This window comes from Archocentrus centrarchus, chromosome 6 (genome assembly GCF_007364275.1).
Source record: "Archocentrus centrarchus isolate MPI-CPG fArcCen1 chromosome 6, fArcCen1, whole genome shotgun sequence".
Lineage (NCBI taxonomy): Eukaryota > Metazoa > Chordata > Actinopteri > Cichliformes > Cichlidae > Archocentrus > Archocentrus centrarchus.
Window position 1 is genome coordinate 14914148 of NC_044351.1, and position 23580 is coordinate 14937727.

At 40.6% G+C, this 23580-nt stretch overlaps 1 protein-coding gene across 4 annotated transcripts in view; it reads right to left on the reverse strand.

The window, feature by feature from the left end:
- Window positions 1-23580, reverse strand: part of cntn1a (contactin 1a) — a 75245-nt gene that overhangs the window by 16466 nt on the left and 35199 nt on the right. For 2 of the 4 annotated variants that reach the window (XM_030730539.1, XM_030730541.1), the window contains exons 2-7: window positions 20117-20251; window positions 16833-16871; window positions 10295-10424; window positions 9323-9501; window positions 8931-9026; window positions 901-1107 (exon numbers count right to left, since the gene is read on the reverse strand). In XM_030730539.1, coding sequence (XP_030586399.1) covers window positions 901-1107; window positions 8931-9026; window positions 9323-9501; window positions 10295-10424; window positions 16833-16871; window positions 20117-20171 — 706 coding nt within the window. In that variant the 5' untranslated portion in view covers window positions 20172-20251. Of the gene's footprint in view, window positions 1-900; window positions 1108-2387; window positions 5887-8930; window positions 9027-9322; window positions 9502-10294; window positions 10425-16832; window positions 16872-20116; window positions 20252-23580 lie in introns of those variants that run through there. The other 2 variants (XM_030730542.1, XM_030730538.1) reach the window with 2 other exon arrangements.

Sequence of the window (23580 nt, forward strand, 5' to 3'; positions counted from 1 at the left end):
AGACATGACAAAACTAGATAGGGGTAAATACTGCAACATCATGCCCAGAAGACACGGCATAATAAATGTATGCATGAGAGAGCCCAAACAACTGTTCAGCTCTGTCCCCAGCCCCTTTGATGGAACAAATCCTTCTAGCTCGTGTTCTGCTATTCAGCACATATTTGCCACAGGTAAAACCAGCTCAAAGTTTGATGACGATGAAAGTAAACATCTAATGGAGTCTGGGAAATCCCTTAAGGAAAATGTTAAAGTTGCTTCGTTTTGTATTTGAACCTCTTACAATCGGCTCTTCAGATAAATACAGCCTAAATAAATAAGTCCAAGGACATCATTTCAGTTTCTGCCCCTCATTTTGGCACTGTTGATGTTTCTGCACATCCTTTGTAGCCAGCTGGCTCCATCTCAAAACAAGCATCATGTGTCAGTCTACTGAGCTAAATTAGTCGTGTAAATTAAATTTAAAAATTTAATACCAGCAACGTGACCTTAATGCATTTAAAATGAGCAACACTGTGATTAAACACAGTGCTTTAATATGGACAGGAGGGGGGAAAAAATGCAGTATCTCAGTCACTTCCTGTCTTCAAGCATCTCTTTAAGATGCCTTAACACTTGAGGTCCTGCTCTATAATCACACTTCACTGGCAAAAGAATGTGAGAATTAATAAGGGAAACCACTTCTCAGAAAGTGTGGCTATTATAGAGACACATATTTAATCTCTGATGTATTCCTCGCTTCCGCTGGCATAATTCCTGTGCACTACAAACATAAATTTGTATTAAATGCAGTATTTTATTTAATAAACCAACTTAGATAATGACTGAGCTTTCATCACAGTAAAAAGCATGGACAGATGCAGTGGGTGGACAACAGGAAGTAGAAAGTGAGGTACTAACGTTCAGTCAGAGGCACGAGGGGGATGTAGTTGGAGAAGACACTTTTAGAAATAGATGGGCTGGAGGCGATGCAGGAGTAATTTCCTTTATCTGAGGATTCCACCTTAGAGATATAGAGGTTGCCTGTTATCTGGGAGACAAAACGCCGCTTGTCCAGTGGGATGAACGTCGGGAATTCATTGAGGATCCAGCGGAATGACAGCTCAGCTGAACAGAAAGAGGCACAGCAAAAGGCACCTGTCAATCAAGAGTCTGGACACACGCACCGCTTCAGTGAAGGGGGCTGGACGTGAAGCAAGGGCACCCTGAATAATCTAAATATGCAACAGTGCTTTTTTTGCTTTGTTTTTTTAGGTTGTTTGCTATTGCTTTGAACCAGCAGTGGTAACTGTTACGAATAACATAAACTTGTTGTTTTGTTGTAGTTGTTTTTTTTTTTTTTATTGCCCTCTGGCTATACACAGCCTAATGACAGCCGGTTAAACTGTAAATAAAATGAAATTACAACATTTAAGATCATAATACAAATAAACACAAATTTAGAACCTTTCACTATAAACCGTTTGAATAACTCACATTTAAGGTTGTGCTAGATTAATCACTTATAACTCTGAGATTCAAATTCAGCATTTAAACACTTTACAATCTCTAACATTACATTTTCCAGGTTGATAAACTGTCAAGACGCTTAGCTTTATACTCTAAACAAATGCAACAACACATCAGATTACACATTATGAGGATCTTACAGATCTAAACACAAAATTAAACCGAATTTGTGCATCTCACAGATATTCTGATTGAATACAGCGACATATCTCCTTTGAAAACCCATGCGGGAAAACGTATTTCACTTTTATGCAAAACAACGATAGTTTACATCTTCAAAACAACACAACGTCCGTTTGCACAATTAAACAAATGTTTGACAATAATCAGATCAACTTACCACGTTGGGGCAATGTTATTTGGATAGTTAAGTGACAGGTTTAATCTTTGTCTGCTTTGTTTTTTCTGTTTGGCTCTCTGTAGTTGAAAAGGCTATCGTGTCTCTTTCTTCCTTGCACGTCAGACAGCACAAAAAATGTAAACAATGATTGGAGCCCTCTAGTGGAAGGGAGTGATACCAACATCCCGGCCCCGATGACCTCAACAGATGGTCATCCAAGTAAAATTGGTGAACGACTATGTAATAATACAGTAATACATGCACTTTAGAGCAATAACTGTTAATCTTGAACACACGGCTAACAACTATTGTAACAGTCTCATGGAAAACACAAGCTGAAAGTCTGTAGAGCTTACTTGTCCATATTCCCTTCCAGCAAACATAGTTTGTGGATGGGGCGAGTATAAATACCTGTTTGTGTCTTTACTTGAACTGAACGTACCAGTCCATCAGCTCCAACATTGACATCAATGACCAATCCAAGGGGCCACTGACTGCGAGGTGTTGATTCATGCAGAACTAGTACAAGATCACCTACTTGATAATTTCTGGAATGGTGGGTCCACTTCTGCCTCTGCTGTAGACTAGGCAAATACTCCTTTGTCCATCGAGTCCAGAAAATGTCCGCCAAGTACTGGACCTGGCGCCAGCGTCGACGGTACAGATCCTGCTTCACAAAGTGACCAGGGGGTAGAGAACACTCAGGTCTTAACAGAAGCAAATCGTTAGGAGTCAGAGGCTGACCATCTCTTGGGTCCTCTGACAGCTTTGTTAGTGGTCGTCCATTGACAATTTTTTCAATGATGCAGAAGAGTGTCATTAATCCTTCATCATCCAGAGTCTGTTGTCCTGTAAGGCCCATGAGGATTGAACGCACTGTTCGGATCTGCCTCTCCCATACACCTCCCATGTGTGAGGCTGCTGGGGGGTTGAACTTCCATTGTGTTTCTCTTTGGAGCAGATGTTCTTCAATCCTTTGTTGATTCCATTCATCCAGCGCTTTCTGTAGTTCACTGCGGGCACCAACGAAATTTGATCCGTTGTCCGAGCGCATCAATTGAGGTGTTCCCCGACGAGCCATGAAACGCTGAAGAGCATTTATAAAGGAATCTGTGTCCAAACTGTGCGCTACCTCCAAATGAATGGCTCTGGTTGTTAGGCAAGTGAACAGGCAACCATACCTCTTCACCTCACCGCGTCCCCTTCTGATGTTAATGGGACCGAAGTAATCGACTCCAACACTGGTGAAAGGTGGTTGACTTGGAGTCACACGATCGGCTGGTAGGTCGGCCATGTACTGCGTACTGATTGGAGCTCTGTGCCTTTTGCATGGTATGCACCGTGCTAGGACTCGTTTCACTGTGATGCGTCCTCTGACAATCCAGAAGGATTGCCTAATCTCAGAGAGGACCCTCTCAGCACCTGAATGACCTGTGAGTTTGTGGAAGTGCCATATGATGAGTTCACTGACATGATGCTTCTGTGGCAAGATCACTGGGTGTTTTGCTGCTTCAGGTATTGGAGCATTGGTGAGTCTGCCTCCAACTCGAAGTAGTCCATCACTGAGGCGTACTGGTGCTAACTTCCTCAAGTTATTAACCCTCAGTGGCTTGGTGATCTGGGAGCGTTGAACATAGTCAATGATGGAAATCTCCGCCCGCTTCAGATCATTAAGCGTTACAGGTGCACATAGTTTAGTTTTCATCTTCTTCAAAAGAATGTCTTTTGCCCGTAAGATCAATGCAATAGCTCGCTTGAGTTTGTACCAGGAGGAATACTTGTGGAAGAAACAATCAACTGCTGAATGAGTGGTGACTTTAGATGAGATTGTATATGTCTGACTTGATTTCTTTACCTCAGCTTCTGAAGGTAAGCCACCTAGTTCCGGCTGGAGAGGCCAAAACTCTTCTCTCTGCCAAAGGAAAGCAGGACCTTTGTGCCAGCGCTCATTGCTTGCAAGTTCTTCAGCTGAAAATCCTCTAGAAACATCATCTGCAGGGTTGTGCTCTGTGCAGACGTACTTCCATTGCGAGGCTGCTGAAACTTCACGGATCTGTGAGATTCTATTTGCGACAAAGGTTTGATATCTTTTATCTTCATTTCTGATGTAATGCAGCACAATGGTGCTATCAGTCCAGAAGACGGAGTCCAGTAGGGGTAGCTCAAAGCTTTGGTGGATTTTCAGGTCAAGCTGCACTGCTACCACCGCCGCCGCCAGTTCTAGTCTTGGGATAGTGGTTGTTTTGACTGGAGCCAGCCTGTTCCTGGACATGATGATGTTACAGTATATGTTATTATGGCAAACGAGCCTGAGATAGGAGACGGCACCGTATCCCAACTCAGACGCATCGCTGAAGTGATGGAGCTGCATGGTGACTGAAGGTACAGTATAGACTGTTGGTCTGAGGCATCGAGGAATTTGTAGCTTGCAAAGTCTTGGCAGGTCATCCAACCACCGGCCCCATTGCTCAGCAATCTTACTTGGAATGGTTTCGTCCCAGCCTAGCTTCATGCGACACAGTGACTGGAATAGTGCCTTTCCTCGTAAAATGAATGGGCCAGCTAAACCCAGGGGGTCATAGACCGAGCTTATTGTGCTTAACATGCCTCTTTTGGTGCTGGGTTTGCCCTTAACATTCACACTGAATGTGAGGCAATCATTTTTTATGTCCCATAACACACCCAGAGCTCTCTCCATTGGTGGATCTTGATCCAGGTCCAATGACGGTGAGCGCTTTGCATGTTCCTGCTCTGGGATGGACTTCAGGACCTCTGCAGAATTGCTTGTCCATTTGGTCAAGTGAAAGCCTCCTTGCTTGAGTAGGTTGGTCAGCTGCGCTGCTAGATGGATGGCTTGTTGAGGTGAGTCAGAAGATTTCAGACAATCATCCACGTAGAAGTTTCTTTCAACAGTGGAGATGGTGTCTGCATCATACAGATGTGCATGGTCAGATGCACATTTTCTTAAGGCAAAACTTGCTGCACTTGGAGACCACACTCCGCCAAAGAGGTGAGATGTCATACGGTAGGTAACTACCTCATTCCTTTGATCATGGTCTTTCCACCACAGGAATCGCAGAATGTCTCTGTGGTCTGGTGTTACATAAATCTGGTTAAACATGCCTTCGATATCTGCCATCATAGCAATAGGACCTTGTCTGAATCGAATTAACACAGTTATTAATTTGTTTGTTAAGTCTGGTCCTTGATGAACAACATCATTGAGCGATACTCCATCGTACTTAGCTGCACAGTCAAAGACGACCCGTACCTTTTCTGGCTTGCGAGGATGAATCACTGGATGATGCGGGAGGTACCATACCTTGCCATCATTGCGGTCAGGAAACGAAGCAGGGACTGCTTCCGCATAGCCATTGTTGATGGTTGACTTCATTGCCTCTACATACTTCATTTGCAAGTCTGCATTTTTTGTCAGTCTACGTTCCAGGAGTTGCAGTCTGTGTGCTGCTAAGTTGACATTGTTTGGTAGCGCCACAGCTTCGTTCTTAAAAGGTATGTCTAAGATGTAGTGTGAGCCATCTTTAGAGACTGAATTCTCCCACTGCTTAATCACCTTCTGGTCGTTGATTGATAGGCTGTCCTTTTGGGTGGGGTCATCAAGCTTCCAAAACCTCTCCACCTGCATTTGCAGACTGTGATCTGACTTGAGGAAATAGGCCTTGACATTCTTTCCGCCTTCTTTGTAATCAATTGGTCCATTTATGGCCCAACCAAGCACTGTCCTTGTAGCATATGGATCATTATCTCCACCTACACGATATTCTTCAGCTCTGAGAAGGCGTGGGGCATCCTGTCCAATGACGAGGTGCACATCATCAGAGTTAACACTGGGAATAGGAATGCCTGCTAAGTGATCCCATCTGGCAACCTCATCAGGTGTGGCAAGGCAGCTGAGACCTATGTTTAACTTTCTTAGGGTTCTCACACCATTGAGTGTATACATGTTGCCATCATGTAGAGAGTCTATCTCAAGATTCACACATCGAGTAAATATGCCTTCTTGGCTGCCTCCTACTGTGTCAAGATCCAGCCTTGCAGGTTTGCCTTTGACCTTGAGTTTCTTTGTAAGTTCTTCTGACACTAAACTTGTGTTGGCTCCAGGGTCAAGCAATGCATATGTGACAGAACTGATGTTGCTAGCTTTGACTCTAACAACCACAGGAACAATAGGTAAGCAAACTTTACCATTTCCAGCACCAGCAAATCCACAAGTGACGTTAGGTGATTGGGTAGATTGTGTTTGTTGAGTTGTTTTATTGTCACCCGTGGCATTCTGACTTGCTGCTGTATTTTGCTTGTTAGTGTGGTTTGGGTGTAGCCATTTGTTATGTTTCTGTCCACAGCCAGGTACGTTGCATACCCAATTGCGTGTGCATACCTCAGCACTATGACCCATCATGAAACAGTTTTGGCACAGGTGCTTCTCCTGAACAAACATGAGGCGTTCTGGCACAGTCAGTGATCGGAAAGCTGGGCACTGGTTCAGGAAGTGGAGCTCTGAACACTTTAGACATTTTGAATTAACTGGCCGTTTGGTGGGTGTAAACTTGTTCTCTTGAACTGCAGCTGCCTTAACATTTGCAGAGTAGTTTGGCCGAGGTTTCTTTGAGCTTTTGGTGGATAACATAACATTGCTTGGTTTCTCCTGCTTCTTGTAACTCACTATGCCACCAAAGACTGGGTCAGATCTCTTCTCAGCCTCTGTCTCAACAAAGTTGACAACGTCCTCAAGTTTAGGTAGACGTCCCCCCTTAGTGATATCGTAGTTTACATTTAACCATTTGGACCTGAGATCTGGTGGTAGTTTACTGATGATTTCAACCAATGTGCGGCGACCACTGAGCTCTTCCTCACATTTCATAGCAGAAAGTGTATCTTTGCAGCCTCTCAGTTGGTCCGCAAAATCTCTGAGTTGCACATTGTCTCTTATCTCTTTAAAGTTCAAAACCTTCTCAACCCAAGCCTGGGAGATGGTATGAGGATTTCCAAATCTTGTTTTTAGTCGCTCGAGTGCTTCCTTGAAGCCTGCACTGGGATCGGGATTGTATAAGCAGTGACTAACAGCATCTTGAGCTTTTCCTTCAGTGTACTGGTGTAGACGAGTTAACTTCTCTTCTGCAGCAACAGACTCTTTGTCCACCATTGTGGTGAAAAGCCTCATGAACTTCCAGTACTGAAGGGGGTCACCATTGAACTTTATCATGTTAGTTGGTGGGAGCCTCAGGGAGTCCACTTGGGCCTGATACTGCTGCCTTGATAATTCAAGCAGGTGTGAGATTGAATCTTCTGATATTGGTGACAGTGATGGTCGTGTTGTTGATGGGCTCTTGCCAGCCTTAGGTGTAGAATATAGATCTGTTGTTACAGCTTGTATCTTTTGTTGATTGTGTAATATCTGTGCATCTAGCTCGGCCTTGTGATGCATTCGCTGGAGTTCCAGTTCAAACTCCTCTTTGTTGCGCCGAAGCAATAGCTCAAAGTTTTCTTGTTCTTTCTTTCGTAAGGCACGTAGGTTTTCTAGCTCAGCTGACATGGGGTTGTCATCATCCGTGTCATCTGGAGGAGTTTGATTTATGATGTCCAATTCACCAGCAATTAGCTGATCATCAACTTCACCAGGAGTGTAAACTTCTTGCAGCCAGGCTAAAGCATTGTGGCGCACATCATGAACACTCATCAAGATGACCTTCTCATAGGCTTCCGACTCTTCTTTGTCAATATCATCAGTGAGCCTATCATGATAAAGTCTGTGTGTTTCCTGGAGTCGAGTGACAGCTAGGTCAAGGCTCTCCAGTACTGCCTTCAACTCTTCAGGCTCATTTTCTCTTATCTTTATATTTGCAGCTGTAATCATTTTAGTTATGGCTGCTTTGGCTTGTCCTCGCCTTCTCCTCAGTGTCGCGAGGTCTGCTTCTCCCTCAGACTCTTCTTTGTTGGACATGTTGCCGTCGTGTTTAACTTTATGTTACGAATAACATAAACTTGTTGTTTTGTTGTAGTTGTTTTTTTTTTTTTATTGCCCTCTGGCTATACACAGCCTAATGACAGCCGGTTAAACTGTAAATAAAATGAAATTACAACATTTAAGATCATAATACAAATAAACACAAATTTAGAACCTTTCACTATAAACCGTTTGAATAACTCACATTTAAGGTTGTGCTAGATTAATCACTTATAACTCTGAGATTCAAATTCAGCATTTAAACACTTTACAATCTCTAACATTACATTTTCCAGGTTGATATACTGTCAAGACGCTTAGCTTTATACTCTAAACAAATGCAACAACACATCAGATTACACATTATGAGGATCTTACAGATCTAAACACAAAATTAAACCGAATTTGTGCATCTCACGGATATTCTGATTGAATACAGCGACATATCTCCTTTGAAAACCCATGTGGGAAAACGTATTTCACTTTTATGCAAAACAACGATAGTTTACATCTTCAAAACAACACAACGTCCGTTTACACAATTAAACAAATGTTTGACAATAATCAGATCAACTTACCACGTTGGGGCAATGTTATTTGGATAGTTAAGTGACAGGTTTAATCTTTGTCTGCTTTGTTTTTTCTGTTTGGCTCTCTGTAGCTGAAAAGGCTATCGTGTCTCTTTCTTCCTTGCACGTCAGACAGCACAAAAAATGTAAACAATGATTGGAGCCCTCTAGTGGAAGGGAGTGATACCAACAGTAACAGTACAATTTTTTAAGTGTACATGAAAATGGATTTAATGAAACTGCAAATATGAAACTAATCAAAACCATTTGTATTCCTGTCTTTTACATTAATAAGGCAACAGACAGAAATCCAGCATCTAGTGCTGGCTGCAGCTGAGATCGTGAAAACAGTGAAACCCAGCTCCAGCTCCAAACAGGCAGGACACAAAATATCAGATTCATTTATCTCAGTTCAAAGCAGTGGTACCAACTTTGCCAGTGTGCCACGTGACCACTTTTTAATCAGATGCTAACACTACAAAAGATTAGAGATCATTATTTTGTAGGCGCACTCAGCAGAAGCAGGCTCAGCTTTCACGTGTTGTACCTGGATAATGCGGTGGGGCAGCGCAGAGCAACACGGCCCCCTGTCCCTCTTTGACGATTACTGTGGACCTCTCTTCCGATGAGAAAAGATCGAGGTCTGAGAGAGGGAGAGGCAAAAATTAGACTCCACTGTCAAGGATCTCAAATAACTAAGTTCTATAAAACTACACTGACGGTGTAAGTTCTGTATAAAGTTTGACAACCACTTTTGAATTGAGCTGCGATTTCTAACAGAAAGACACATCGGCTTTCACAAATTACATTTTCCATACTGAGTTTGATTTGTCCCAGCTGCCCTTGCAATTTCAGTGTGCATAATATGCATGAAAGTCTAACAGGGCAGCGCTTAAAAGTAGAAGGTGTTTTACATCACAGTTTAAACTGAACACTTACATCCAAACTGGACAGAGGCCTCTCTGCTTACGACCGTGCCGTACATGTTGGTAGCCAAACAGGAGTATTTCCCCACATGTTCACTCTTAATGGGATTGCTGATGACCAAGTTCCCTCCTACTAAACTGTAGAGGCTGCCCTCTTCATTTAGGTCAATTTCCCTGTTGTTCAGCTTCCATCTGCAAGAAAAATGATCAAGGTCAACACAGAAGCACTTTTTGAAAGCTGTCAGAGTCTCTTTTTTTTTTTGGTTAAATTTACATTAAGCAACTCAAGCAGATAAGCTGTCTGAAGCACTGCCATGCATTCATTTTACATGGTTTGGTCCTCTCTAACATTTGGCCCTTTGAGACAGGGAAAGGTCAGACCAGCGGCTGCATTAAAGTTGCACTTCTACAGTAAGTAAACAAATTTATAAACTGAGGGCTGATCTATTTAAAAAAAAAAAAAAAAAAATCATGTTTTTGCATGTTTCATGCAGAATAGAGTGTACTATAAACGAATTCTCTGTGCCAGCTAATTCCGCAACCTCTGACATCTAATTCTGGGCTCCCTGATTATGAAACTGATTTAGAAGATGTAGAGCAATCTAATTTACATGTATTTCCAACTAAACTGAAACAGATCATATAAAACGCTTTGAAATTCTGAGCTGTAAAATGAGATGCAAGCTTGATTGCATTAAAAAAAAAAAAGCTTGTTTTTTTTCTAAATCTGCTTGCATATCTGCTTGCATTGGCGTTTACATGATCGCAAGTACTAAGATAAAACAAATGTGTGCTGCAAACAAAATACCCCCCCCCCCACACACACACACACACACCTTAGAGGATAAGAGTTAAGTTAAGATAACATCTTTGTGGCTACACCATTTCCATTTGATAGCAGATCCTAAAACAGTCTGCATGTTATGTGCCTCTCACCGCTCACCATCCCTCACAGTGTGTAGTGTATATGTGGAGCATATGTTACTTGTATGTGGCAGGTGGATTGGCTCTAGCCCGGCAGTTCATGGTAATTTTGGCCTCGGGTGACTCCTCGGGGTAGATAGTATCTACCGGCTGCTCCTCAAACACTGGTCCGTAACCTGTGACTTCATCTGCTGACAACAAACAAACAAGAGCAGGGTTAATAACTACAAGCAGTCTTACAGAGAAGTAAACTCAAGTTTTAAGAGCTCACAATTGTCAGTTGTGGGGCAGTTTGATCAAAAAGAAAAAAGAACTGGCTTCAGGAACAACACACACAAAAAAAAAATAGACTGACTAGACTGTGAGGCTGCCTCTGCGAGGACCTGTGTCTGTGTCAGCCTGGTTTGTGGTTTTCACAGGCACGCACACCTCTAGCGCTTAGACGCTGGGTTTAGATAAATCCCAGTTGTAGCTGTAACTAATCTAATTCTTGAATCCACACAAACTCTCTTTCAGCCACTGATGCAGGGTAATAAGCCTCTGCTTTATTCCAAACCACAAACTCACACTAATTGTGGCAGAGATGTGCTCACTCAGGTGCCAAACCAGAGTGATGCATTTATCAGTTGCTAGTGGATATGATATTGTTCCACACTAATACTAATCCTCCAAGTGGAAATGCCAACTTTACTTAGCATAATCCAAACCTGTTTCATACAGCATGTGTCATCACACTGTGGAGCAACAGCACAGGAAATTTCAGAGAGCGTTCTCCTTGATGAAAATGCTTTTCTTGGTTCAAGCTTCCTTTTACAGCATCGTAAGGCACACGTAATTAGCCCCAATTACTCATTAAAACAGACAGACATCATGAGCAAAGGCATGAATAAGACATAAACACAATGCCAGGCTATGAATAGGCAATGAGGCAAATGTTCCCAAATGCTGATTATTCTCTCAGATCAAGAGTGTGTGTAGGTGACTGCGGGAATACAAATGCGTATGCGTGCGCACACATGTGCGTTATTCCCTTGCGTCTCCGAGTTCTAAGAGAGCACAGCTGACACCTCAATGGGGAGAAGCCTGCTCTTTCAGACAGCAATATCCTGCTTCTCTTCGATCCAGGCCAGTACTTAGACATTCGCTCACTCTGAAAATGTCATATCGACAGACTTAGCGACCTTTAGTAACCTGAACAAAAGACGGTTATATTTATGATATCCTTCCACCTGAAAGTGCATTCTCACCATGATTTATGTCACAAAAGCAGTCAGATATATTTGTGTATATGTGACAAATAAAATATAACCAGCAGAAAAGCATGTGATTGCTGGCTATTTCTGTCAAGTAATATCCAAAAATTTATGGTGCAGTTTAGCAGTAGTAAATTAGATGCACATTTATCTGCCTAGACTGTCACGGTCAAAAAAAAAGAAAATCCTAACCAGTAGGAAGGTGGTATTATAACCACATTTGCAAGTTAGCTATACCCTTTACAGCCAACCAGAAGGCAACAATTAAGACGTTAGGAGAGAGGATCATCTCCCACTCACACACTACAGCAGCCAACCGTGTGTAAATGCTTGACATTGATGTAAATCCCAAGGTCTCTGAATTACTGCTGGCTGAGAGAAAAATTAAACATATAATAAATGGGCCATTGTAAGGCTGATGTAAGGAAACTAAGTGAGAATCTGTGTTTTGGGAACAAGAGAGAGAGAAAAAAGAAATAAAAGAAACTGAAAATGTGAAAGAAACAGACTTGCAGGGATCAGCAGAGTAAAGGGAAAATAGTGACCCTTTTCTATTGGTGGGCTTATGTTATCCTGCATCAGTGTCAGATAAATGTTGTACATGGAAAAATGAACTGTAAATGCGAGATTGGGGGGGAGTCATGGGGGCTGCACTGCAGTGCTGAAATAGCTGCTGAAGTGTAACTCAGAGATGAGCACTGGTGCCATTCCTGTGCTTTTCCTATAATGTAGGATGTGGCAGATGGTGGAAGGGGGTGTTAAAACAGGCCACACAAGACCTACAGCCTGGAGACACACACAGGCCTCTTATATTCTCCCTGCCTTGTTTCATTTTCCGTGTCTCAAAGTCTCCCTGGCTTGCCTCTGTTCTTCCTCCACCTCTCTAACCTAAATCCTACTGTCACTTTTTGGTTTTTGCTTTTCTTTGATTTCCTTCCACAGCTACTTCAAAGATCTCTTAGCTTTCTAGTTTTTAGCCCTGCTGAAAGCATGTCTTTTGGTCAGTTCATCACTTTGCTTCATTCTCTACCAGCTCAGCAACTACTAAATCTGTACAGAAATGGCTGCTCCCCAGACAGTATAACCCACTGAACTTAAAATCTAGCACTACACCAAGACTGTTTATTTTTTAGTGGTATGTCTTGATAACTACTGATGGTTTTTGATAATCACCTGACTTTTCATTTAGCCCAAATATGAGTTTTCTGCTGCACAAAATCTAAGGTTTTCTAGAGGATGGAGACTATCACTATAACAGGTGAGATTTGTGGTTCTGAATAAAATATTGGACAGTCTGCCATTAAATGTGTCTTGCCAATTACAATGCATCATAATAACTTTGATGATCAATTAATTCTTCATCATGTGCCATTAAAACAGTTAAATACATGCAAAAACAACTCCATCCGTAGAATAGAGACATTATACCTGCTGTCACCACTCACAAACATGACTGAAATCACGATCTCTCTTTCGCAGCCTACCACTCTTCTTTCCCATAAACTCTTTGCACCCTCAGTCCAAACAAGCCTGATATGTGATGTCCAAAACAAAACCATTCTCCATCTAACACTCACTAGTTGTTCAGTTGCATTTCTTTCCTAATCTGTATCTCTCACAGGTTCTCTTCTTTCCTCACATAAAACCCTTTCTGTTCCTGTTTTGGCACTACTTGACAGTGGATGTACTGAGCTGCTCTGTCTAACTGGCAAGTAATTATTTACACAATGGTCAACTCAGTGATCCCACTTCCTACTTACACACACACACACACACACACACACACACACACACACACACACACACACACACACACACACACACACACACACACACACACACAAAGAAAGAAAGAAAGAAAGAAAGATGGACAATAAGTCTCAGGGAAGGCCGCATCTGTACAAAAGGGTAAGAAACACACACAGAGTCAGGAGCGCTCTGTCTCTGGGGCCTGCTGGAAGTGATCTTCCACTGGTCAGACTTCATTATCAGACACAGACAATCCAATTCAGCTCAACAGCAGGTAAGTTTAGACTCTAATTTGAATTTGAAATAACACATCCTGTTATTTTAGGAGGCTGTTATCTTCCCTAGCATTGGTTTCTAATGAGACATCAATTATTCATTAAGATTTTAGGTATTATCTTAGGTGAATCACAATTACTTGCTAGCTAAAAATAGTATAACAATTATACACCAAAAAAACCCCCAAAAAACTGCAATCTGCCCAGTTTGTTTTCCCCTTTTAAATGTCTTTATTTTATTTTTCAGCTGTTTCCCAGTTTGCTATTCTGCAAAAGCAATATTTGTCTTATCCGAATAATCAGCTAATTACTCGAAATCCCATAAGAAGGAAATTCTCTAGTGAATTTAATTTTGTTCACAATGATGTTTTACAGCAACATCTGCAGTATGGCTTGTTTGCACGACCAAGAGAGTGTCCAAGTGGGACAGTTAACATATTGTATCCTTCTGGCACTAAAAGCACAGTGCAGCAATAATTACCCACAAACCCCTGAGCCACATAATGAGGCAGGGTGGAAAACCAAACTCTCCCTGGAGTGAAAATCTACTTTTTAAATTTTAAGTGTTAAATAATATTTATTTATTCTGCTTCACTGCAGGCCCAATTATTCACAGAGGTTTGGCCTAAAGAATGGCCAGTGTCAGTAATGTGTTACCAGCTGTGCTGTTACAACTACTGCTGAAAGAAAATATTGTTTAAAGGATCAGAACTATTCAAAAATGATATACATCTTTGACCTTGAGTCCAGAGATTTTCACTTTTATACACATTAATGTGAAATGCTTCATCACTGGGATATCTGCATTAGTCCTGACATAATCCGGCAACAATCAGCCTTTGCTCTGCAGCTTTTAAAGCTTGCCCTATTTGCCTTTCCAGCTGAGAAGTGATTTAAGAAACCAGTATTAAGATTCTGATGTTTCTGAATGCCACGAAAAACTTCACACTTTTTACAGCCAGCCTTCGACCCTACAAGAGGTGAGCGCTTGGTACTAAAGAGGCAGGCATTAGGTGAGCTCGACTATGGCTTTAACAGCAGAATGATGTGTATAAATTTTGCTATGTGCTGAATGATAAGCAGTTCAGTTACAAGAAAAAAAGGGATCCTGCAGTGTGCCCCAACTGGAAGGATGCCTACACGATGTTCTGACCTTTGAGAAACTTGCTATCGACTCCAATGACTACACCTTCATCCTTATCCAGGTAAGAGTTCAAAATCACGAAGCCTAAGCAGCAGCTTCCCACTTTTTTTTTTTCTTTTTTTTTTAAAGCACAGAGTGACCTTAAAAACAACTGATGTGGGCATCAAAGCAACCAGCAGAGCCCAAACTACATCATGTTCTGTTATTTCTGTAAACATGTAGAAATAATGTCAACTTGTCCAGGAGGTGATACTCCATAAGGGGACACAGGGGGGAAAAAATTCGGTCGATACTTCCAAGAAAGAAAAAGGAGAATCAATGGCAAAGCATCAAAAACAAAAACAAGAACAAAGAGTGACCACCAGAAAAAAAAAAAAAAAAAAAAAGATGCTCACTGGAGCCATCAACAATTCAACCTGCAAACAGCATCACAACATGTTCCCAAGCAACAAATCAGCAAGCCTTCCTTCTACCAATTTATCCCTTGCCGACAGCCTGCTTCCTCCTTTATTTTCCTCCTAGAGACCTAGATACAAGCACACTTGGTGTAAATCCTTTGCAAATAGTAGAACAAATAATCAAAAATATAATTTTGATTCTTAAACTAGCAAAATAAATTTGCAGGTTATTTTAACCAGTTATGTAAAAATGTAAACTTTCTCTCTCTCTCTCTCTCTCTCTCTCTCTCTCTCTCTCTCTCTCTCTCTCTCTCATATATATATATATATATATATATATATATATATATATATATATATAAATAATGATGAAATGCACAATTATTTCTCATCTGTCGTGCCCAAATAACACCACAACAAGGCATGACAAAACACAATTTCTAGCTCTAATGACCAGCCTAGATTCATATGCCTAATGCCTTGGATCCTAACCGTCTCTATTAGGATTGATGTACATGTGAAAGAAGAAATCCAGAAATAGAAACAGTGGAAAAGAACATGATGTCTGGGTATTTTCATTAACCCTATCCCACTGTGGACCATGAGAAAGGGAGCCATCTGTCACTGCCTGAATGGGAATCCTGAAAGTAAAATTCTTTTGTAGTCTGACCACTTCAGTTGGCGGAGGATGAGCAAACACGCAGTTAAAGTCTCTTTGGAGCAGACTTGGTTCTTTGCTTTGCTTTTAAGAGTATCTGAGTTGATCAAAATAGTATAAAAGATTGAGTACTGTATAACTGTAATTAAGGAAAACAGGAAGAAGACGTTTTATCTATATTATGCTATACTGCTAGAGTCTGTTCTCTTGAACTATGTGGACTGCACCTGTATAAAATCTGTAGAACTCAAAGACCCCTCTACAACCCAGACCAACATGACAAACAAAAACAAGTTATGTTCCTTTGAACCAAAGATGGTAAGGTTCACTCCACAAACAAACAAGAAGAATATTGTTTCTGGAATTAAAAGGAAATCAAAAGCTTGCCAAATGCCAGTAAAGAGCTCGAACTCTGAAAGAAATATGGAAAAAGAAATCAAAACCCTTCTCAAAAAGTCTAGTGGCATAGCCTTGAGTATGAATCACAGCTTTCTCCAAGGAGACAACCTCATCAGCTTGCCAGTAAACAGGTGCAGACAGTCTCTGATTTGAAAAATATAAATCAAATGGAAACAAGCCTTTGAATTTTGCAGCATTCCTGCTAACCTATTGCTATTTACTTGAATTCCCCCCTCAAAAGACTCAAAGGTACATTGACAACAAATATGTCTGCTGTCAAAGTATCAAAAGATATTGAGAAAAACATAACACGTGACACATGACCCTGTGACCTTTACTGTAAGCTCGTGGGCAGCCTTGGAGCCTGATCTCTGATATTTATGAATATTTTTATTGAAGTGAATTCCAGCTCAATAAGTCACAAAAACGTAACAGTGGACACATGCAATGCGAAAGCAAGATGAAAGCTATTTTAATAGCACTTCCATTAGGATCTCTGCATATCCATATCATATATGGAGGTGTTTCTTCACTAGATTGATGGAAAGCTCCCTGCAAAAATACTCAGCAGAAAAAAAAAAAAACTGAGTCTCAAAAATGTTTTTGCCATCTTCACATTGCTGCTGTGTTATGGCATGTCAACAGTTTTATTATTAATAAAATCTCCACTAATAATATCAAGCAGTACAGGATCATAATTATAAGTGACATATAATTACTTACCTCCATAAAAGTCAGGTACCTCCCCAGTGACTGATGCACCTGTAACATTTAACAAAGGATGTCAAGTCACCAGTTTTCATTCTTGACTCTGTAAATATGAAATAAATATTCCGAAATAATAAAACAAAAAGGAAGAAGGCAATCATATCAATCAGATGATTAATCAATAATCATAAACACAGTTCTGTACTTGCAGTGTAAGCCTTATTATAGCCAACTGAACCACAGACTCATAGACATACACAATCACTGTCTATACTTTAGTTGCAGGCTAGTGTGTACTTGCCTTTTACACAACTGTCATTGCAGTAATGTCACATTAATATTTGTTGGGGCTAAACAAAAATGTCAAGCCAATGTTCTCTACCCACAATAAAGACCAGAGACTGCTGTTTGGCTGCTGTCTGCTTAGACGGATCAGCAACACAATACCTGGATTTGAACTTTAGTTACACAGCGTACTATACATGCAGCTGGTACAAAATACAGCTGCTGGGCTCATAATAAAAATCCTATCAGCCCTGTTTTGGCCTCTCTTCCCTGGTTTTAGAACTGATTTTACTGATCACGCTGAAATGCTTCATGGTTTACTGTAATTCTCAGCATCATTGCTGCTCCCTTGTGAGCCAGTGTGCAGACTCATATCCTCAGACAGGGCTCTGTTCCTCAGACTTAGCTCAAGAGAAAAGGTAACCAGTCTTTTGCTACAATGTATCAGAGGATCTGAAATGTACAGAATTGGTGGCACATAACATCTTGAAATACATAAATAAAGAAAATTATTCTAGCACACATTTGATTACCAATATGCCTTGTCTCCTGCTTCTGATGTTTAATATTTTTTTAATACCCCTCGTTTCTTTCCATTTTTCTTCCAAGGCACCAGACCTGTGCTCTTGAGCAATAGTTCTCACAAACACAGTGGAGGCTCTGTCATGTTTTGGGGCTGCTTTTCAGCCAGTGGTTTTGGGGATCTTGTCAAATTCGATTGGAACCATGAAAGCAGAAAAGTGTCATCACATTTTGATCAGCCATGCAAAACCATCTGGAAAGTATCTGATTGGCAACATTTTTTAGCTTGACAATTCCTCCAAAAATACTGCCAATGCAGTAAAAGCACTGGACAGAAAAACACACAATGGACCTATCAGGTGCCGTTTACACGAAGCCGTTTTCACTGGAAACGGTGTCGTTTTGATGCGTTTCAGCCTTTCGTTTACACGATGGCGTTTCAGAAACGATCCGCGTTTACACGAGGACATGTGAAACGATGAAAACGATGTAGTTCCCATGCCAGGCCACAAGTTGGCGTTGGTTTTCTCTTTGCAAAGCTTGTTTACGCAAGACGCGCATGCGTGGAGTGACACAGTAGGTAGTGCGGCAAATTGTTCATTACTTACAAAACGGCCAATGTGAGAGGTTTTGTGTGGACCGATGATGAGGTTGGATCGCTGCTGCACACAACGCTGAATTACAAAACGGTCAAAACACAGGAAAAGCATAAGAAGCACTCGTGAATCCGCGAGTACTGTTTATCAGTTTGCGCGTGCGCGAAAAACTGGCCGTCGCAACCATAGTGCGCATGTGCGAGTCGAGCGTTTTCAAATCACCCCGGTTTCAAGTGTTTACACGAAAACGCAAGCCGGTGCGTTTCTGAAACGCTCCACTCTGGACCCCGTTTCTGAAACACATCATTTTCACTCTGTTGTCGTGTAAACAGAAGGGCGAAAAGCACCAAAACGACACCGTTGTCGTGTAAACGCAAGGCCGAAACGCATCAAAACGACACCGTTTCAAAATGAAAACGGTCTCGTGTAAACGGCACCTTAGTCATGGATTGGACTCCCAGGAGCCCAGATCTCAACATTACTGAAGCAGTGTGGGATCATCTTGATAGAGAACAAAACAAAAGGCTGCCAACATCCAGAGAAGAGCTTTGAATGTCTAAGAGAGTTTAGGCTGATCAATAACGGTGATCATACCAAATACTGATTTTCAAGCTTGTGAGAAATTATGAATTCTGTTCTTGCCTTATATAATTTATATATGTATGTATGTACTGCATTTCCATGTGTGTTTGCGCGCACACACACACACAAAACCACACCACATGTGCTTTTCTGTGAAGAAAACAAAGGAGAGAATGGGAAAGAGCTAGCGAGAGAGTAACAGAGAGAGAAAAGAAAATCTCCTGGAGCTCAGTGTCTTTTCAGAAAGAAGTGTAAAGCCAGAAGAGTCACAGTCCAAAGCTCTCTTTCTTTAGTTCATGTGAAATCAAATTTGAAACAAGTGAGAACTGTCCATGGTATAGGGACCCAGTAACACAGAGAAGGTTGTTTCAGTTTTAGACAGGTCATTTTCAGGCCTGCTGTTTTCTGTCTACTTTGCTTTGTTTCCAACAGCAGCAGATTGCACAGCCACATGCTGCCCTCAAAGGCACACGACTGCCAGGTTTGGCCTATCAGATATTGCCTATGTTTAAAAGAAAAATGGCAATCTCTTTGTCATCCTTGCAATTGCAAGTGTTCTCTGCTGCATTACATTAAAACCCATCTTTATATATTGATTAAAATTACATTTTTTTTTCCCTCGAAGGACACATCACTGCCAGCATCATGATTTTTCATAATGTCCTTTAAAGCTAGCATTTAGCAGCTTGTTCACACTTTGTCATTCTTGCGCTTCATTTATGGCCACACTGACAATCCAGTTTTGACAAGTGTGCTACTAAGCAGGCTGCCAGCCACCTGTGTGACTTTTATGCTTTATAGCTGGAGCCACTTGTCAAAGTGTGTAAGAGACACTATTTACTGACAAACTGTTGGTGCCAAACCAATCTTTGACAACCGCATTTTTGTATAGCGATACTCGAAAGGTGATGGCCACGTGAGTAAATGAAAAGATAAATGAGCGAAGTCCTTTTGAATCCGGAGTGCTGCGTTACTGTTTGGATAGAAACTTGTCAGAGAGCAACTGCTGAACTAATTACAACATTTTTATATATCACCAGTGCCAAGTCTGAGATCTGTGCTCTAAATTCACAGAAATTAACTAGAAAAAATGAATGTTTGATTGATTCATAGTGGCATACAAACACTCAATGCCTAAGGATGCCCAGGAAGCATGACTGACAATAAAGAGGGTCAGTACAAAGAATTATTTCTTTTTCTCAGAAATAGCAATATGTTTTCATCAAACAGCCATAATATATCTCACAGTTTTTATTTTTGTTTCATTCTGTGAATTAATCTAGCTTTTTCCTTTGAGTTTAATGTGCTACGTACCCTCATGGGAGCATGAAAGGACAAGCAGATGGAGGAGCAGGGTGAGGTGCAACATGATGTTGAATTGAGGACCACCTGGTGGGGTTAGAACTAGAAGCTCAGCTGATGGAACATTAGCAGGACTGCTTGTTTTTCCTAAAGGGGATAAAGAAAGAAGAAAGAAAAGCTGACAATTAGAAACATCTTTACAGAAGAAAATCAATTTTGTAGCCAGTACACAGACAAATTATAAAACCCTATTACCAAAAATATTGACCAACTACACACAATCCGCATAATCTGATTTTCACTTGCTGAAAAATGAACTGTGTGGCTTCATGATCCAAATTATGGTGGAGCAGCAGAACAGGATAGACTCTTTTTTTCAATCCATTTTTCACAAGAGAAGTTTCCTCATTTATTGAATAATTTATTTAATAATTTGACCAATGTAGAAACATAGGTTTCATATCACAGCATTACAGTGTGTGTAATGTGGAAACAGAATCTGGCCTAACTTGTGTCATAGCACATGACAAACCTCACCAGCCATTCGTCACTAGTGTGTGGACCATGAGCAGGAAGTGACACTGAAAATTCAACTCCACCATGTCTCTGCTTCCCATCAGCCTCCAGGCACAAGGTCCTTGATAGGCTCACACCTGATGATTGGCATTTTGACCATTCCCTGAAGCAACCCTGAGCACTGGTTTAGCTGAGCAGGCATCACATTGCTCACTCACAGATCTTAACGCCTAATGCTCTCAGCCTCATTCTCAGTAACACGATATGAAAAGCAACAGTTGTGTGTGTGTGTGTGTGTTTGTGTGTGTGTGCGTGTGAGAGAGAGAGGAAGCACAAAGAGAGCTTTGAGAGAGATAAAAAGAAGAGGAAGGATCTAAAGGTGGAAAATACTTGACGTGAAATCGTTAATTTAGTATCTTCATATTCTTAATGTTGTTGAATCAGGTCACACTGAAAATGGTTCATGTGTTTAGAAGACTACAGCTGCCCAATTAAATTGAAAAATGCTCACGATAACAGTTCTATGTTTCTGGAAAAAAAAAAATACTAAATAGTATTACCCACGAAAAAGAACCCAGATGGGAAAAAAAAATCTGACATGGATCAAAAACATGTTTTTATCCCTTTTTTTTCCTTTAATGAGTTATTATTCTAAAAGACAGATGTGTAATTGCATTTTTTTTTTTTACATCTTTTGACAATTTAAGAGCTGACAAAGTAACAATACAGAGAAAAATCTTTCATTTACAGCTCAGTTTTATCTGCCAATCAACCCTAACCTGAAGGCCCTTTCCGCACTCACATATATTCATTTTCTGGTGTTACAACACCGAGCATCAGTTCAATATCAGCAGACCTGTCTGAGGTCATTCTGGTTTGGTGAGTGTCAATTAGAGTATAATTGAACATGAGGCAGACGCTATTGATTCTTTGTGAACAGCCGGAGGTGTCAGCTGGCAGAGGCTCAGAGGTGTGACAGTGGGGTTGAGATATCAGCATTTGCCAGACAAATGGTGTCTTATTACAGAAAAATGGATTATGACAGAAGAGAGTGCATGTAATATGGCAGCTTTGCATGACAAACAAAGCTGGACTTACTGTATGTGTTGCAACCAGAGATCAGGCAGACACTGCCGATTTCTGTACGTGGCACTCTTTTTATTTTTCTTGCTTCACACCAATACAAGATCCAACATCGGCAACTACATAGTCCGCCAACCCCCACCCACAGACACACACACACACACACACAAACACACAACGCACCTTTTCAATATAAGTTATATTGAAACTACAGCACACAGTTGAAGAACAGTGACCTGTTAATTTACTACTAGTAACTTAAGCTAACCTGAGTATTTAAAAGCCTCCTATTGATACAAGTGAAAACAGTCGCGATCGAGCGCGCTGGAGCACCTTTAATGTGTGTGTGTGTGTGTGTGCACCACTGGATCCAATGCCAAGTAAATACAGGGCCAATATCACTGATACTGATACAATACTGATACTTTTTAATAATTATGAAGATTTTTCATGAAGTTTAAGTGTTCTGTGATTTTCTTCCTTTAGATCATTAATTAGTTAAAACCCAGGATAGAATTGGGCAACATTTATAGGTAAATAGAAAATACTTTATCAAAATCAAAGTTTTTGTTCTGAGACATTAGAACAGTAACAAAAGAATTTTTCCCAAACATTGTAATGTCTGAATTTTTTTTCTTTAAAAAAGGGTACAAAATGATCACTCAAGAACAAATTAAAACTTTTTTTTCAGGTAGTGTTCAGAAAATATAATAAAAGATGTATTAAACTGAAGCTAAAGTATTGATCTCATTACACTGGTATTGATCAATATCAATACCAACGTTGGTATTGATATTATCGATATTTGGATCAATCTGCCCACCTCTACATACGAATAGACCGGCTAAAACTGTGAGTAAATTTTGAAATATTACTGCTCCTGTGACACAAAACAAACTTTGAAGGTGTTTTCAGGCAAGAATGTAGATGTGTAAACATCAAATATCTGCTCAGTTTATCAAGATATTGCTTGATTGCAAAGGTGCTCCGACATTTTCGGAGATGTCCATTCTGCTAACGGCCGGCACATCGTTCTCAAAACTCCAGCTCGCTTTTGCCGCTGCGTACAAGTTAAACAGGAATATAATTCACTCAGATGATCTCTAATGGCCGATGATTTGTTATTTCAGTGTTTCATTTGTTCCTGAGCAAATTGATAAAACTGATATTAAAAATCTTTTACTCAGGAAGGAACACAATGGGAATGCGAACATCGCTGCAGCCTGTTGATGCTGTTCATGGAGATTGTGAAGACTGATTGCAAGCCTGCTCCAGAAATGATCAAATTATATGTTTTAAAATGTTAATACTTATTTGACTGTATTCTAAACATCTGTCAGTTGCAAGTGGTGGAAGTCTTCTGGAATAAAAATAACATAATTTTATCATCTGACCTGTTTTTGTTCAGTAAACAGCATAGCTGTGTATATATGTATAATGTTTTTATTCAGAGATGACGTTTTTAAAACTGAGCAGTCAGTAAATTGAACTGTGATGTCATCAAGTCCGCTGGTGTTCCAATTGAAAAATAATCCCCCGTACTTGGGAAGTTCGGACTTGTCAAGTTTGAACTTTGAGTTTTGAGAAATCGTTTTTTAATCGTTCTTTCCATGAATCAACCAAAAAAACAACAACAGAAGAAGAGTTTTTCCTTCTACCACTTTTCCACGAACAATTTGCCATTCCTGAATTACCTGGGAACTTGAAAAACATAGGCAACTGATACATATTCAATCACTAAATAACAGTTTACCCTTCGCATATGGTCAAATGAAAAAAATTGGTGGACTCTCATACTCAATATTTTAACAGAACACAGAACAATGTCAAAATATTCCACATGTAGAGCCATTTACATCACCATATTAGTTGTCCTC